Source organism: Cherax quadricarinatus, unplaced genomic scaffold (assembly GCF_038502225.1).
Source record: "Cherax quadricarinatus isolate ZL_2023a unplaced genomic scaffold, ASM3850222v1 Contig32, whole genome shotgun sequence".
NCBI classification, from domain to species: Eukaryota; Metazoa; Arthropoda; class Malacostraca; order Decapoda; family Parastacidae; genus Cherax; species Cherax quadricarinatus.
The window spans coordinates 496,010-510,220 of record NW_027195058.1 but is presented as its reverse complement, the minus strand read 5'-3'; the positions used below and the strand labels follow the sequence as shown (position 1 = coordinate 510,220).

Below are 14,211 nucleotides of genomic sequence, written 5' to 3'. Positions count from 1 at the left end.
GTATAAATCAGCAGACACATGTGAGGTGTGGCCGTCCAGGTCCGTAGAGGTTTACCTGGAGAGAGTTCCGGGGGTCAACGCCCCCGCGGCCCGGTCTGTGACCAGGCCTCCTGGTGGATCAGAGCCTGATCAACCAGGCTGTTGCTGCTGGCTGCACGCAAACCAACGTACGAGCCACAGCCCGGCTGGTCAGGAACCGACTTTAGGTGCTTGTCCAGTGCCAGCTTGAAGACTGCCAGGGGTCTGTTGGTAATCCCCCTTATGTATGCTGGGAGGCAGTTGAACAGTCTCGGGCCCCTGACACTTATTGTATGGTCTCTTAACGTGCTAGTGACACCCCTGCTTTTCATTGGGGGGATGGTGCATCGTCTGCCAAGTCTTTTGCTTTCGTAGTGAGTGATTTTCGTGTGCAAGTTCGGTACTAGTCCCTCTAGGATTTTCCAGGTGTATATAATCATGTATCTCTCCCGCCTGCGTTCCAGGGAATACAGGTTTAGGAACCTCAAGCGCTCCCAGTAATTGAGGTGTTTTATCTCCGTTATGCGCGCCTTCACGGCGCGCATAACGTAATTTACATATATGCTGCTATGTATAATTTATGTATTTATGTGTACCTGTACTTGAATAAACTTACTAACAAATGGTTACACCTGACGGGACTTTTTGTTCCCTTTTCTATTCCTGAAGGTAACTTCTTGTTTCCTTCCGTTCATCGCCTGGATTCAGGCAATATTTCTACATCAGACACTGGGAGGCAGACAGTGTTAGTTGTCAGTGGGCCTTTAAAAATACAACAAAAAGCAGTGAAGATTTGAACTAGATGGACAGCATGTCTGTCAGGGACTGCAGGAGGTTATTTTAATATCTTTATTGTACACCCCCACATCCAACCTGTGGGTGGTAGTCAAAAAAAAAAAAAATAAAGGTACATAATGGGTCCAGAGATTTGGCCGCAAAGTTTTGTTAAGTGAACAAGTGTCACTGCCAGAGGCAGTGTTTAATACAGTGTTAGTTGTCATTCACCCTGATAAACCCAACAAGGAGAATGTTTTTTATGACTTATTCGGGATTTCATCGCCATCCATGGTGGAGTGAACGTCTCGCTCAACTCTGCCCTAATGTTCCCATGTTCTCCAGGTACAGGTACACATAAATACAGTTACATAAATTATTTTACATAGCAGCATATGTGTACACATTACGTAGGATAACCCAAAAAAAAAATCAGTGACTTATTTCCATTGTTCTTCTGGATACATACATTTACCTAGGTATGATAATTGTATACTATTTTCCTATTGGGTTATCCAGTGTATGATCACTACTTGTGTACTTGTACCTAGGGAACTTATGGACGGAACTTTTTCTCCCTCTGCAGTTTTCTTCGGCCTGGGGGATGCTGGTTGCTGATTTTAATGGATTGTGGATATCTGGCCTTACCTTGGTTTAAGCATGGGGTCCCCCCCTGACCTAATTGGGATTTTTTTCTCAATTTTTATTCTCCAAGAGGCTATAGTTGCTAATTACTACTCTGCAGAACTCAGGCACTAGATTACATTTTACAATACTACATACAAACTATGTACACCATAGAATAAGCATTTCTTGTGCAAGTTATTATTTTGGGAGATGATACTGAAAATAGTTCATTTGTTGGTTGTACAGCATGTCTGAGCCCATCACTCTCTGGGTGAATGTAAGTATGTGTACTATTATTTAGGCTCAGGTACACACAAGTACAATTATCATACACTGTAAATACCCAGGATAAGCCAAAAATATCAGGTAAGGTTGCTTATTTCCAGTACTGATGGCAGGGGTAAGGTTAAGTTACATAACATTATTGTAGTTTGGCTTAGGTGGGTTTTGTTAGGTTAGCTTAAGTTTTTTACCACGTGTGTACAGCAAAATATCTCTACTGCAAAGGGAACTTAATGTTGTAAAATTCAAACCACAGTTACCAGTATTGACTGAAATCTACAGACTAAATGCTAATACTCACTTATGTTCTCCCACATCATAACTTTAACAATAAGTAAGTAAGTTTATTCAGGTATACACAAATACAGTTACATAGAATTATCATACATGGCAGCATATGTGTAGAGAACCTAGGATAACCCAAAAAAGTCAGACAGAGTGACTTATTTCCATTGGGGTCCTTTTACCTTATTATTATAATATAAAGGTTATAATATTTTCTTATTATTCTACAATGAAGATAACATCTTATTATCATACTAAAAAGACTATCTACTACACCAAGGTCATTAAGACTATCTACAATACGAGGGTCATTACTAGGAATAATGTAAAATTTACACGTATGTTAGCAAAAAAATAGAAAATTCATTGTTGACAGGAATATAATTGAATCATTGTTTTCACAAAAAGCATTTTTGAATAGATGAATTTATCTTTTGTCTTATACAAATTTTGATTCACTTATAATTAATAATCAACTGTTCAACTATGAAATAATTACTATCCTACTGTACAACTATGATATAATCCTTAGTGTTAAGTAGTCTGTAAGCCAATAATGTTAAGTTGGCCCATAATGTTTAGGCATAATAGAGGCTCTCTTTGCATTGCAACCCATTATTGTAAATACAAAATCTCAATGTACTGTTTGCAAAGACATAAAATAAATAAATAAATAAATCTACCAGTGGTTATAGAAGAACATAGTGAACATTGGACTGGTCCCCAAAATTTTGATAGCTGAGAAGGTTACAGTAGCAATAAAATACTTATGAAATTATTAATCCGTATTAATATAAGATCACAATTTATGAACTCATTCATTCATATGGAGGATATTCCGTGTTGTAGAGACACTGGTTCAAAGGACTAGAAAAGTATGTTCTGCTGATTAAGCAAGTTATAAAGCTAATATTCACAATTTTTGATAGATATATTGAAAAAAAAATGCTGTGATGACTATATTTTTGTTTTTTGTAACTTTAAAAAATAGTTATATATAGGAACAATTCAGAATTTGGGACATCATAAGTACGGTGGAACCCCGAGTTTCGGCCATAATCCATTCCAGGAGCTAGGCCTAAACTCGAAAGGGCCGAAAGGCAAAACAATATTTCCTATAAGAAATACAGTGGACCCCCGGTTAACGATATTTTTTCACTCCAGAAGTATGTTCAGGTGCCAGTACTGACCGAATTTGTTATTTTTTTTTTTTTTTTATTATCACACTGGCCGATTCCCACCAAGGCAGGGTGGCCCGAAAAAGAAAAACTTTCACCATCATTCACTCCATCACTGTCTTGCCAGAAGGGTCCTTTACACTACAGTTTTTAAACTGCAACATTAACACCCCTCCTTCAGAGTGCAGGCACTGTACTTCCCATCTCCAGGACTCAAGTCCGGCCTGCCGGTTTCCCTGAATCCCTTCATAAATGTTACTTTGCTCACACTCCAACAGCACGTCAAGTATTAAAAACCATTTGTCTCCATTCACTCCTATCAAACACGCTCACGCATGCCTGCTGGAAGTCCAAGCCCCTCGCACACAAAACCTCCTTTACCCCCTCCCTCCAACCCTTCCTAGGCCGACCCCTACCCCGCCTTCCTTCCACTACAGACTGATACACTCTTGAAGTCATTCTGTTTCGCTCCATTCTCTCTACATGTCCGAACCACCTCAACAACCCTTCCTCAGCCCTCTGGACAACAATTTTGGTAATCCCGCACCTCCTCCTAACTTCCAAACTACGAATTCTCTGCATTATATTCACACCACACATTGCCCTCAGACATGACATCTCCACTGCCTCCAGCCTTCTCCTCGCTGCAACATTCATCACCCACGCTTCACACCCATATAAGAGCGTTGGTAAAACTATACTCTCATACATTCCCCTCTTTGCCTCCAAGGACAAAGTTCTTTGTCTCCACAGACTCCTAAGTGCACCACTCACTCTTTTTCCCTCATCAATTCTATGATTCACCTCATCTTTCATAGACCCATCCGCTGACACGTCCACTCCCAAATATCTGAATACGTTCACCTCCTCCATACTCTCTCCCTCCAATCTGATATTCAATCTTTCATCACCTAATCTTTTTGTTATCCTCATAACCTTACTCTTTCCTGTATTCACCTTTAATTTTCTTCTTTTGCACACCCTACCAAATTGATCCACCAATCTCTGCAGCTTCTCTTCAGAATCTCCCAAGAGCACAGTGTCATCAGCAAAGAGCAGCTGTGACAACTCCCACTTTGTGTGTGATTCTTTATCTTTTAACTCCACGCCTTTTGCCAAGACCCTCGCATTTACTTCTCTTACAACCCCATCTATAAATATATTAAACAACCACGGTGACATCACACATCCTTGTCTAAGGCCTACTTTTACTGGGAAAAAATTTCCCTCTTTCCTACATACTCTAACTTGAGCCTCACTATCCTCGTAAAAACTCTTCACTGCTTTCAGTAACCAACTCCTACACCATACACTTGCAACATCTGCCACATTGCCCCCCTATCCACCCTGTCATACGCCTTTTCCAAATCCATAAATGCCACAAAGACCTCTTTAGCCTTATCTAAATACTGTTCACTTATATGTTTCACTGTAAACACCTGGTCCACACACCCCCTACCTTTCCTAAAGCCTCCTTGTTCATCTGCTATCCTATTCTCCGTCTTACTCTTAATTCTTTCAATTATAACTCTACCATACACTTTACCAGGTACACTCAACAGACTTATCCCCCTATAATTTTTGCACTCTCTTTTATCCCCTTTGCCTTTATACAAAGGAACTATGCATGCTCTCTGCCAATCCCTAGGTACCTTACCCTCTTCCATACATTTATTAAATAATTGCACCAACCACTCCAAAACTATATCCCCACCTGCTTTTAACATTTCTATCTTTATCCCATCAATCCCGGCTGCCTTACCCCCTTTCATTTTACCTACTGCCTCACGAACTTCCCCCACACTCACAACTGGCTCTTCCTCACTCCTACAAGATGTTATTCCTCCTTGCCCTATACACGAAATCACAGCTTCCCTATCTTCATCAACATTTAACAATTCCTCAAAATATTCCCTCCATCTTCCCAATACCTCTAACTCTCCATTTAATAACTCTCCTCTCCTATTTTTAACTGACAAATCCATTTGTTCTCTAGGCTTCCTTAACTTGTTAATCTCACTCCAAAACTTTTTCTTATTTTCAACAAAATTTGTTGATAACATCTCACCCACTCTCATTTGCTCTCTTTTTACATTGCTTCACCACTCTCTTAACCTCTCTCTTTTTCTCCATATACTCTTCCCTCCTTGCATCACTTCTACTTTGTAAAAACTTCTCATATGCTAACTTTTTCTCCCTTACTACTCTCTTTACATCATCATTCCACCAATCACTCCTCCTCCCTCCTGCACCCACTTTCCTGTAACCACAAACTTCTGCTGAACACTCTAACACTACATTTTTAAAACTACCCCATACCTCTTCGACCCCATTGCCTATGCTCTCATTAGCCCATCTATCCTCCAATAGCTGTTTATATCTTACCCTAACTGCCTCCTCTTTTAGTTTATAAACCTTCACCTCTCTCTTCCCTGATGCTTCTATTCTCCTTGTATCCCATCTACCTTTTACTCTCAGTGTAGCTACAACTAGAAAGTGATCTGATATATCTGTGGCCCCTCTATAAACATGTACATCCTGAAGTCTACTCAACAGTCTTTTATCTACCAATACATAATCCAACAAACTACTGTCATTTCGCCCTACATCATATCGTGTATACTTATTTATCCTCTTTTTCTTAAAATATGTATTACCTATAACTAAACCCCTTTCTATACAAAGTTCAATCAAAGGGCTCCCATTATCATTTACACCTGGCACCCCAAACTTACCTACCACACCCTCTCTAAAAGTTTCTCCTACTTTAGCATTCAGGTCCCCTACCACAATTACTCTCTCACTTGGTTCAAAGGCTCCTATACATTCACTTAACATCTCCCAAAATCTCTCTCTCTCCTCTGCATTCCTCTCTTCTCCAGGTGCATACACGCTTATTATGACCCACTTCTCGCATCCAACCTTTACTTTAATCCACATAATTCTTGAATTTACACATTCATATTCTCTTTTCTCCTTCCATAACTGATCATTTAACATTACTGCTACCCCTTCCTTTGCTCTAACTCTCTCAGATACTCCAGATTTAATCCCATAAGGAATATTGTGAAGTAGATTAGTCCATTTCAGACCCCCAAAACATACACGTACAAACGCACTTACATAAATACACTTACATAATTGGTCGCATTCGGAGGTGATCATTATGCGGGGGTCCACTGTAATGTAAATAAAATTAATCCGTTCCAGACCCACAAAAATATTCACAAAAAATACATTTTTTAAAGAATAACTATTGTTTTGCATACACACAACACAAATAAATACATATATATGTACTAGTATACAATAGATAAATTAAAATTTATATACACATTTAAAATAACATTTACTTACCTTTATTGAAGAGACTTGCTGGCATCTGGAAGATGCCAGCACAGAACAAAAGAGTTAGCCTGTCTTTCATAGGCTTGTGTCCTGGCAGGGCCTTGTCCTCCCGAGTAATGTAGGTCCTCTTTGGCATTTTCTTCCAAAACAGGCCTGTTTCGTCACATTTGAACACTTGTTGGAGTTTGAATTTTTCAGTCTCTACGTTTTTTTTTTTTTTTTTTTTTTTTTTTCCCCAACAAGTCGGCCGTCTCCCACCGAGGCAGGGTGACCCAAAAAAGAAAGAAAATCCCCAAAAAGAAAATACATTCATCATCATTCAACACTTTCACCACACTCACACATTATCACTGCTTTTGCAGAGGTGCTCAGAATACAACAGTTTAGAAGCATATACGTATAAAGATACACAACATATCCCTCCAAACCGCCAATATCCCAAACCCCTCCTTTAAAGTGCAGGCATTGTACTTCCCATTTCCAGGACTCAAGTCCGACTATATGAAAATAACCGGTTTCCTTGAATCCCTTCACTAAATATTACCCTGCTCACACTCCAACAGATCGTCAGGTCCCAAGTATCATTCGTCTCCATTCAATCCTATCTAACACGCTCATGCACGCTTGCTGGAAATCCAAGCCCCTTGCCCACAAAACCTCCTTTACCCCCTCTTTCCAACCCTTTCGAGGACGACCCCTACCCCTCCTTCCTTCCCCTATAGATTTATATGCTTTCCATGTCATTCTACTTTGATCCATTCTCTCTAAATGACCAAACCACCTCAACAACCCCTCTTCTGCCCTCTGACTAATGCTTTTATTAACTCCACACCTTCTCCTAATTTCCACACTCCGAATTTTCTGCATAATATTTACACCACACATTGCCCTTAGACAGGACATCTCCACTGCCTCCAACCGTCTCCTCGCTGCTGCATTTACCACCCAAGCTTCACATCCATATAAGAGTGTTGGTACTACTATACTTTCATACATTCCCTTCTTTGCCTCCATAGATAACGTTTTTTTGACTCCACATATACCTCAACGCACCACTCACCTTTTTTCCCTCATCAATTCTATGATTAACCTCATCCTTCATAAATCCATCCGCCGACACGTCAACTCCCAAGTATCTGAAAACATTCACTTCTTCCATACTCCTCTACGTATCCCTTAAATTCATGCACAAATTTTTTAGCTGGCAGGTTGCCTGGCTGACTGGTTGCCTGGCTGGCTGGATGCCTGGCTGGCTGGATGCCTGGCTGGCTGGATGCCTGGCTGGCTGCTTACCTGGGTGGCTGGCTGCCTGGCTGGTTGCTTGGCTGGATGCCTGGCTGGCTGGCTGGTTACCTGGGTGGCTGGCTGCCTGGCTGGTTGCTTGGCTGCCTGGCTGGGTGCCTGGCTGCCTGGCTGGGTGCCTGGCTGGGTGCCTGGCTGGTTTCTTGGCTGCCTGGCTGGGTGCCTGGCTGGTTGCTTGGCTGCCTGGCTGGGTGCCTGGCTGGTTGCTTGGCTGCCTGGCTGGGTGCCTGGCTGGTTGCTTGGCTGCCTGGCTGGGTGCCTGGCTGGTTACTTGGCTGCCTGCCTGGCTGGCTGGCTGGATGGCTGGCTGAATGGCTGGCTGGCTGAATGGCTGGCTGGCTGAATGGCTGGCTGGCTGGCTGGCTGAATGGCTGGCTGGCTGGCTGGCTGGCTGAATAGCTGGTTGGCTGCCTGGCTGGCAGGATGAGTGTGCAGGGTAATGTTCACTCAAGGTTAAACAACGCTGGACTGGCTCACGACATCTATGCAGGTAGGCGCACAAGTGCAGGCAGGTGGACAGGTCTGGTTCGCCGGCCAAAACTCGGGGCAACAGCTGCAACTTGGGACAAAATTTGGCCAAGAAAAACAGTCGAGACTCGAAGCGGCTGATACTCAGGGCGGCTGATACTCAGGGCGGCTGAAACTCATGGCTCCACTGTAAGTTTATTAGGCACAGGTACACATAAGTACAATTCTGCAGGTACATGTAAGTACATTTACAAATAAAATGTCTAATTTTCATTTTGCTACGCTACTTCTAATGTTTTTCCTACGTCCTTACAGATATGATACTAATGGTTACTTAGACCTAACATTAATTAGTTGCTTTGAAGTTTGATCATGAATATTGAATGTGTCTTCAGGGTCTCCGTGATGGAAGCCTTACAGAGGAATGGCTTAAGAAGAACCAGCCATTCTTAGGAGTTCCTTTCACAGTCAAGGAGTCAATTGCTGTGACTGGTAAGACACTTTTTGTATCCTTAGGGGAAAACTTTAATCTATTTACCCTTTCACTGTCATGACACCCAAAATTAAAAGTATTGATGGACAGTGTCGTGATTAAAAAAAAATGAAATAGAGAATCTTTTTCTGAAGGTAATGACATCAAAAATACAGAATTGATAGAAAATTCATATAATTGTGCAGGAACAAATTTTAACAGTTGGTGCAGTTCATGCATCAGTGAATTTGCCCATTTTGAGACATTTTAAACCAATTCCTAGCTATTTTACTAATATGCCTTTCGTTCTATTAATTGAGTGCAACTAAAATAACTGCCCTAAAAAGTGCACACAAGTTGGTAATTTATCCAGTTTTACACAAAATTCAACACATTTCAGTTTAAAAACAGAGTCCAAAATAAACACTGCAGACATTCCAATTACTAAAGCATTGTTTCCTCTGTTCATTAATCACATCCCCATTGTGAACCCATCACACACACACAAAATAATCTTAGCCCTATTTCTCAGCTAATGAAATATAACCAAAAATGTTTGGTCATGGTTTAGGCCATCCCAGTAATTGCAGCAGACCTAGGTGGCCCGGTGGCCTGGTGGCTAAAGCTCCCGCTTCACACACGGAGGGCCCGGGTTCAATTCCCGGCGGGTGGAAACATTTTGACACGTTTCCTTACACCTGTTGTCCTGTTCACCTAGCAGCAAATAGGTACCTGGGTGTTAGTCGACTGGTGTGGGTCGCATCCTGGGGGACAAGATTAAGGACCCCAATGGAAATAAGTTAGACAGTCCTCGATGACGCACTGACTTTCTTGGGTTATCCTAGGTGGCTAACCCCCCGGGGTTAAAAATCCGAACGAAATCTTATCTTATCTTATCTTAGTAAAAACTCGTTAAACATACCAGAGGGCAAGGCAGGCATCACCCTTCCCCAGTAAAATTGCCAGAAATGTGAACACCCATCAAACAAACCTATTCTCTCATGTCTAGGCCAAAATTTACACTTCATAGCATATTTGAGGGTGCTGTGATTAAGAGAGATCTATGCAAGTGAACCATACCACGGGTGGGATTTGAACCCGCGGTCAGAGAGTCTCAAAGCCCGTGGTATGGTTTGTTTGCAATCGTGTCATTACGATTTCGTGAGTTATGCAAGTGACACTGCCAACACTTACATAGATCTACTTGGGAGACAATGAATGGATTAATACATACACTGTAATTTACATTGAGATTTACAGATATAAATCTAAGTAGCAGAGGTAGAGAGCAAATTGAGGTGTAAATGAGCAGTCATCTACCTGAAGTTTACCTGGAGAGGGTTTCGGGGGCCAACGCCCCCGTGGCTTGGTCTCAGACCAGGCCTCATGGTGGATCAGGGTCTGATCAACCAGGCTGTTACAGCTGGCCATACGCAAGCTGACGTACGGACCACAGCCTGGTTGGTCAGGTACTGACCAACTAGACTACACCATGGGCATACTCAAGTTGCAAGCATATTACCACTATGATACACATACATAAGAATACATAAGAAAGAAGGAACACTGCAGCAGGCCTACTGACCCATGCAAGGCAGGTCCATGTCACCCCCTCCCCTGGCTTAGACCAATGACCCACCTAGTCAGGTCACATCCACTGAAGAAAGGAGCATGACATCAGACCTAGTAGCACAAGCTAGTCAGGTCCAACTCACACCCACCATCACTCACTCATGTACATATTTAGTTACATGGGTATGCTCATTCATAATCAGCAAGATGGCACTTTAACCCCATGTGATTCCTCTTTCCACTACTACATTTCCCTTTGAAAGGGAGCGTGGGGGGGGGGACACTGAAGGGCTTGTGATCCAAGGAATTGGAGCTATTCTCCCATTCCTTGGATCAAACCAGATTATCTCCCATTCCCCAGGCACTTTGTCCATTATGAGATCTCAGGGAACTTTTGGGTGACTGTTTTGTCATTAATTATTTAATTTTTTTTTTTAAATAATACCACTACTAATACAGTGGACCCCCGCTTTACGATCACCTCCCATTGCGACCAATTATAAGTGTATTTATGTAAGTGCGTTTGTACGTGTATGTTTGGGGGTCTGAAATGGACTAATCTAATTCACAATATTCCTTACGGGAACAAATTCGTTCAGTACTGGCACCTGAACATGCTTCTGGAATGAAATGATATCGTAAACTGGGGGTCCACTGTACTACTATTGCCTCGCTTCGTTCCCCTTTCTGTCTACCACTGCTTTCCCTACTTACTATTACGACTACTTCTCCATTACCTTCTTGTTTCCTCTCTTTCTGTCCCCCCTCTCCTATATATACTGGCTCCCTCACCTTCATGTATTAGTGGGACTAGTTAATGGTCCAAATTGGACTGAAACATCATCATAAGCTTCTCTCTCCTATGTGCGGGTTATTTGTGTATTATTCCATTCACAGTATTGTGCCTTTATGTTTTGTGTGTGTGCACTGTTGGAAGGAATTTTTTAATAAGTGATAAATTTGCTTTCCTTCATAGACTTACCATATCTTGCTGCAGTATTAAAAACATACATTGCGTGTTTATTTTGAATATACAACAGTCAATGAATTAAAATAATATTCATGTAAAGTATTGTTTCAGTTTGTCACAACAGTATAATCTACCATCATGTGAAATTCTCTTGTCATTTGCAGGATTGCCACACACAGGTGGACTGGTAGCACGGGACTATGTCATTGCATATCGTGATGCTGAGGTGGTAACCAAGATGAAGAAAGCAGGTAGGAGTCAGTTTTTATAGTAAATGTTAAAAAAATATGCAGGTGACATTATATATTTATATTTAAATACTTCTCTCAACCAAATGCACACACTGAAAATTAAACTGAGGTGCCCATACAAGCAATCATTAACTTTGCTCCAGTGTTCATCTTATTGTTATCATTATATTCATGGGAAATTGCTAAACCCTTAGTAATCATACTTCACTTCTGGAATGGCATTCAGTTAGAGTTCATGTCATGGAAGATATATTGTCCAGACTTAGAGTACATACACTATTAGCAACTCTTAGCTATTTGGTTTGACTGTATATTCAGTCATGTAAAGTAATAATAAAAGTATCTTTATATCTACATGTACACCACACTTTGAGAGCAATGTGTGGTGTGATTATAATGCAGAGAATTTGTAGTTTGGAAATTAGGAGGAGGTGCAGGATTGCCAAAACTTATTATCTACACGGCTGAGGAGGGGTTGTTGAGGTGATTCGAACATGTACAGAAAATGGAACGAAACAGAATGACTTCAGGAGTGTACAAATCTGTAGTGGAGGGAAGGTGGGGTAGGGGTCGGCGTATGAAAGGTTGGAGGGAGGGGGTAAAGGAGGTTTTGCATGTGAGGGGCTTGGACTTCCAGCAAGCATACGTGAGTGTGTTTGATAGGAGTGAATGGAGACAAATGGTTTTTAATACTTGACGTGCTGTTGGAGTGCGAGCAAAGTAACATTTATGAAGGAATTCATGGAAACTGGCAGGCCGGACTTGAATCCTGGAGATGGGAAGTACAGTGGACCCCCGCATAACGATGGCATCACATAGCGATTATTTCGCATACCGCTTACTTTAATTGCAAAAATTTTGCCTCACATACCGCTTAAAAACCCGCTTACCGATTTTCTTCCGAGACGCGCTCACATGTTCCGCCGGTGGCATTGTTTACCAGCCAGCCTCCGCGGTAACATCCAAGCATACAATCGGAATATTTCGTATTATTACAGTGTTTTCGGTGCTTTTTCTGGAAAATAAGTGACCATGGGCCCCAAGAAAGCTTCTAGTGCCAACCCTACAGCAATAAGGGTGAGAATTACAATAGAGATGAAGAAAAAGATCATTGATAAGTATGAAAGTGGAGTGCATGTCTCCAAGCTGGCCAGGTTGTATAATAAACCCCAATCAACCATCGCTACTATTGGTGGTACAGCTGCTGCTGCTGCTGCACTGTCAGCTGCTGCTGCTGCTGTAGCACCGTTGTTGGTGTGGCTTATTGAGAATACCAAGAAACAATTAACCCCAGAGGATTTGCCACCCAGGATAACCCAAAAAAGTCAGTGTCATCGAAGACTGTCTAACTTATTTCCATTGGGGTCCTTAATCTTATCTCCCAGGATGCAACCCACACAAGTCGACTAACACCCAGGTGAACAGGGAAAAATGCCTGGAACTAGTGCTCATATTGGTGAATTTAAAGCCAGCAAAGGTTGGTTTGAGAGATTTAAGAATCGTAGTGGCATACACAGTGTGATAAGGCCTGTTCTGGAAGAAAATGCCAAACAGGACCTACAGTACTCAGGAGGAAAAGGCACTCCCAGGACACAGTGTCTCATCAGTCATTGCTGCATCTTCAATAAAGGTAAGTGTCATTTATTCTTCATTTAGTAGACTAGTACATGCACAATATATACTGTGCATGTACTACTCTACTATTGTGCATGTATCCTTCTCTTTGTGTGTGGGAAAATGTATATTTCATGTGGTAAAATTTTTTTTTTCATACTTTTGGGTGTCTTGCACGGATTAATTTTATTTCCATTATTTCTTATGGGGAAAATTCATTCACATAACGATTATTTCGCATAACAATTACCCCTCTTGCACGGATTAAAATCGTTAACCGGGGGTCCACTGTACAGTGTCTGCACTCTTAAGGAGGGGTGTTAATGTTGCAGTTTTATAACTGTAGTGTAAAGCACCCCTCTGGCAAGATAGTGATGGAGTGAATGATGAAAGTTTTTCTTTTTCAGGCCACCCTGCCTTGGTGGGTGGGAATCGGCCGATGTGTTAATAATAAAAAAAAACATGTACAAGGTATACAGGCCTAGCTGACATCAGTGACATACTGCTATATAGAATGACCTGTATTATGCAGAGCATTTTGGGCAAATTAGGTCAATTTTGTCCCAGGATGTGACCCACTCCAGTTGACTAACGCCCAAGTACCCATTTTACTGATGGGTCAACAGGGACAGCAGGTGTCTTATGGAAACTCGTCCTATTGTTTTCCACCTGTACCAGGCATGGACCTCTGGACCACAGTGTGTGAGCTGAGTGTGCTAGCAATCGAGCTATGAGACACCAGCTCACCGGCCCTCAAGGGAGGTTCCTTGATGCTGGTTAGGGCTCTTGATTAAAGGAATTGGACCTCTCTTCTTCCTAGGATCATACCCATTATCACCCCATTACCTAAGTGCTGTGAGTTTAGTGCTTAGTTTGATTATTATTATTACCCACATTCTGTATGATCCTTCAGATTATCTTCCCCTAAATATAATAATAATAATCCTACATGCCATTGTTCACAGATTCAAAACTAATGAGAGGGATAGAAACATTGATAGCAAAAAAGTGTTTTGTAGAGTTCAACCTCAACTAGCGCAAAGAAATGAA

The 14,211-nt window shown here is 41.7% G+C and overlaps 1 protein-coding gene across 2 annotated transcripts in view; it reads left to right on the top strand.

Moving 5' to 3' along the window:
- The window catches only part of LOC128693562 (fatty-acid amide hydrolase 2-B), a 50,743-nt gene that overhangs the window by 4,185 nt on the left and 32,347 nt on the right, over positions 1-14,211 (top strand). For both annotated transcript variants that reach the window (XM_053783332.2, XM_053783333.2), the window contains exons 4-5: positions 8,678-8,774; positions 11,461-11,547. In XM_053783332.2, the coding sequence (XP_053639307.2) occupies positions 8,678-8,774; positions 11,461-11,547 (184 nt within the window). The remainder of the gene's footprint in view (positions 1-8,677; positions 8,775-11,460; positions 11,548-14,211) is intronic.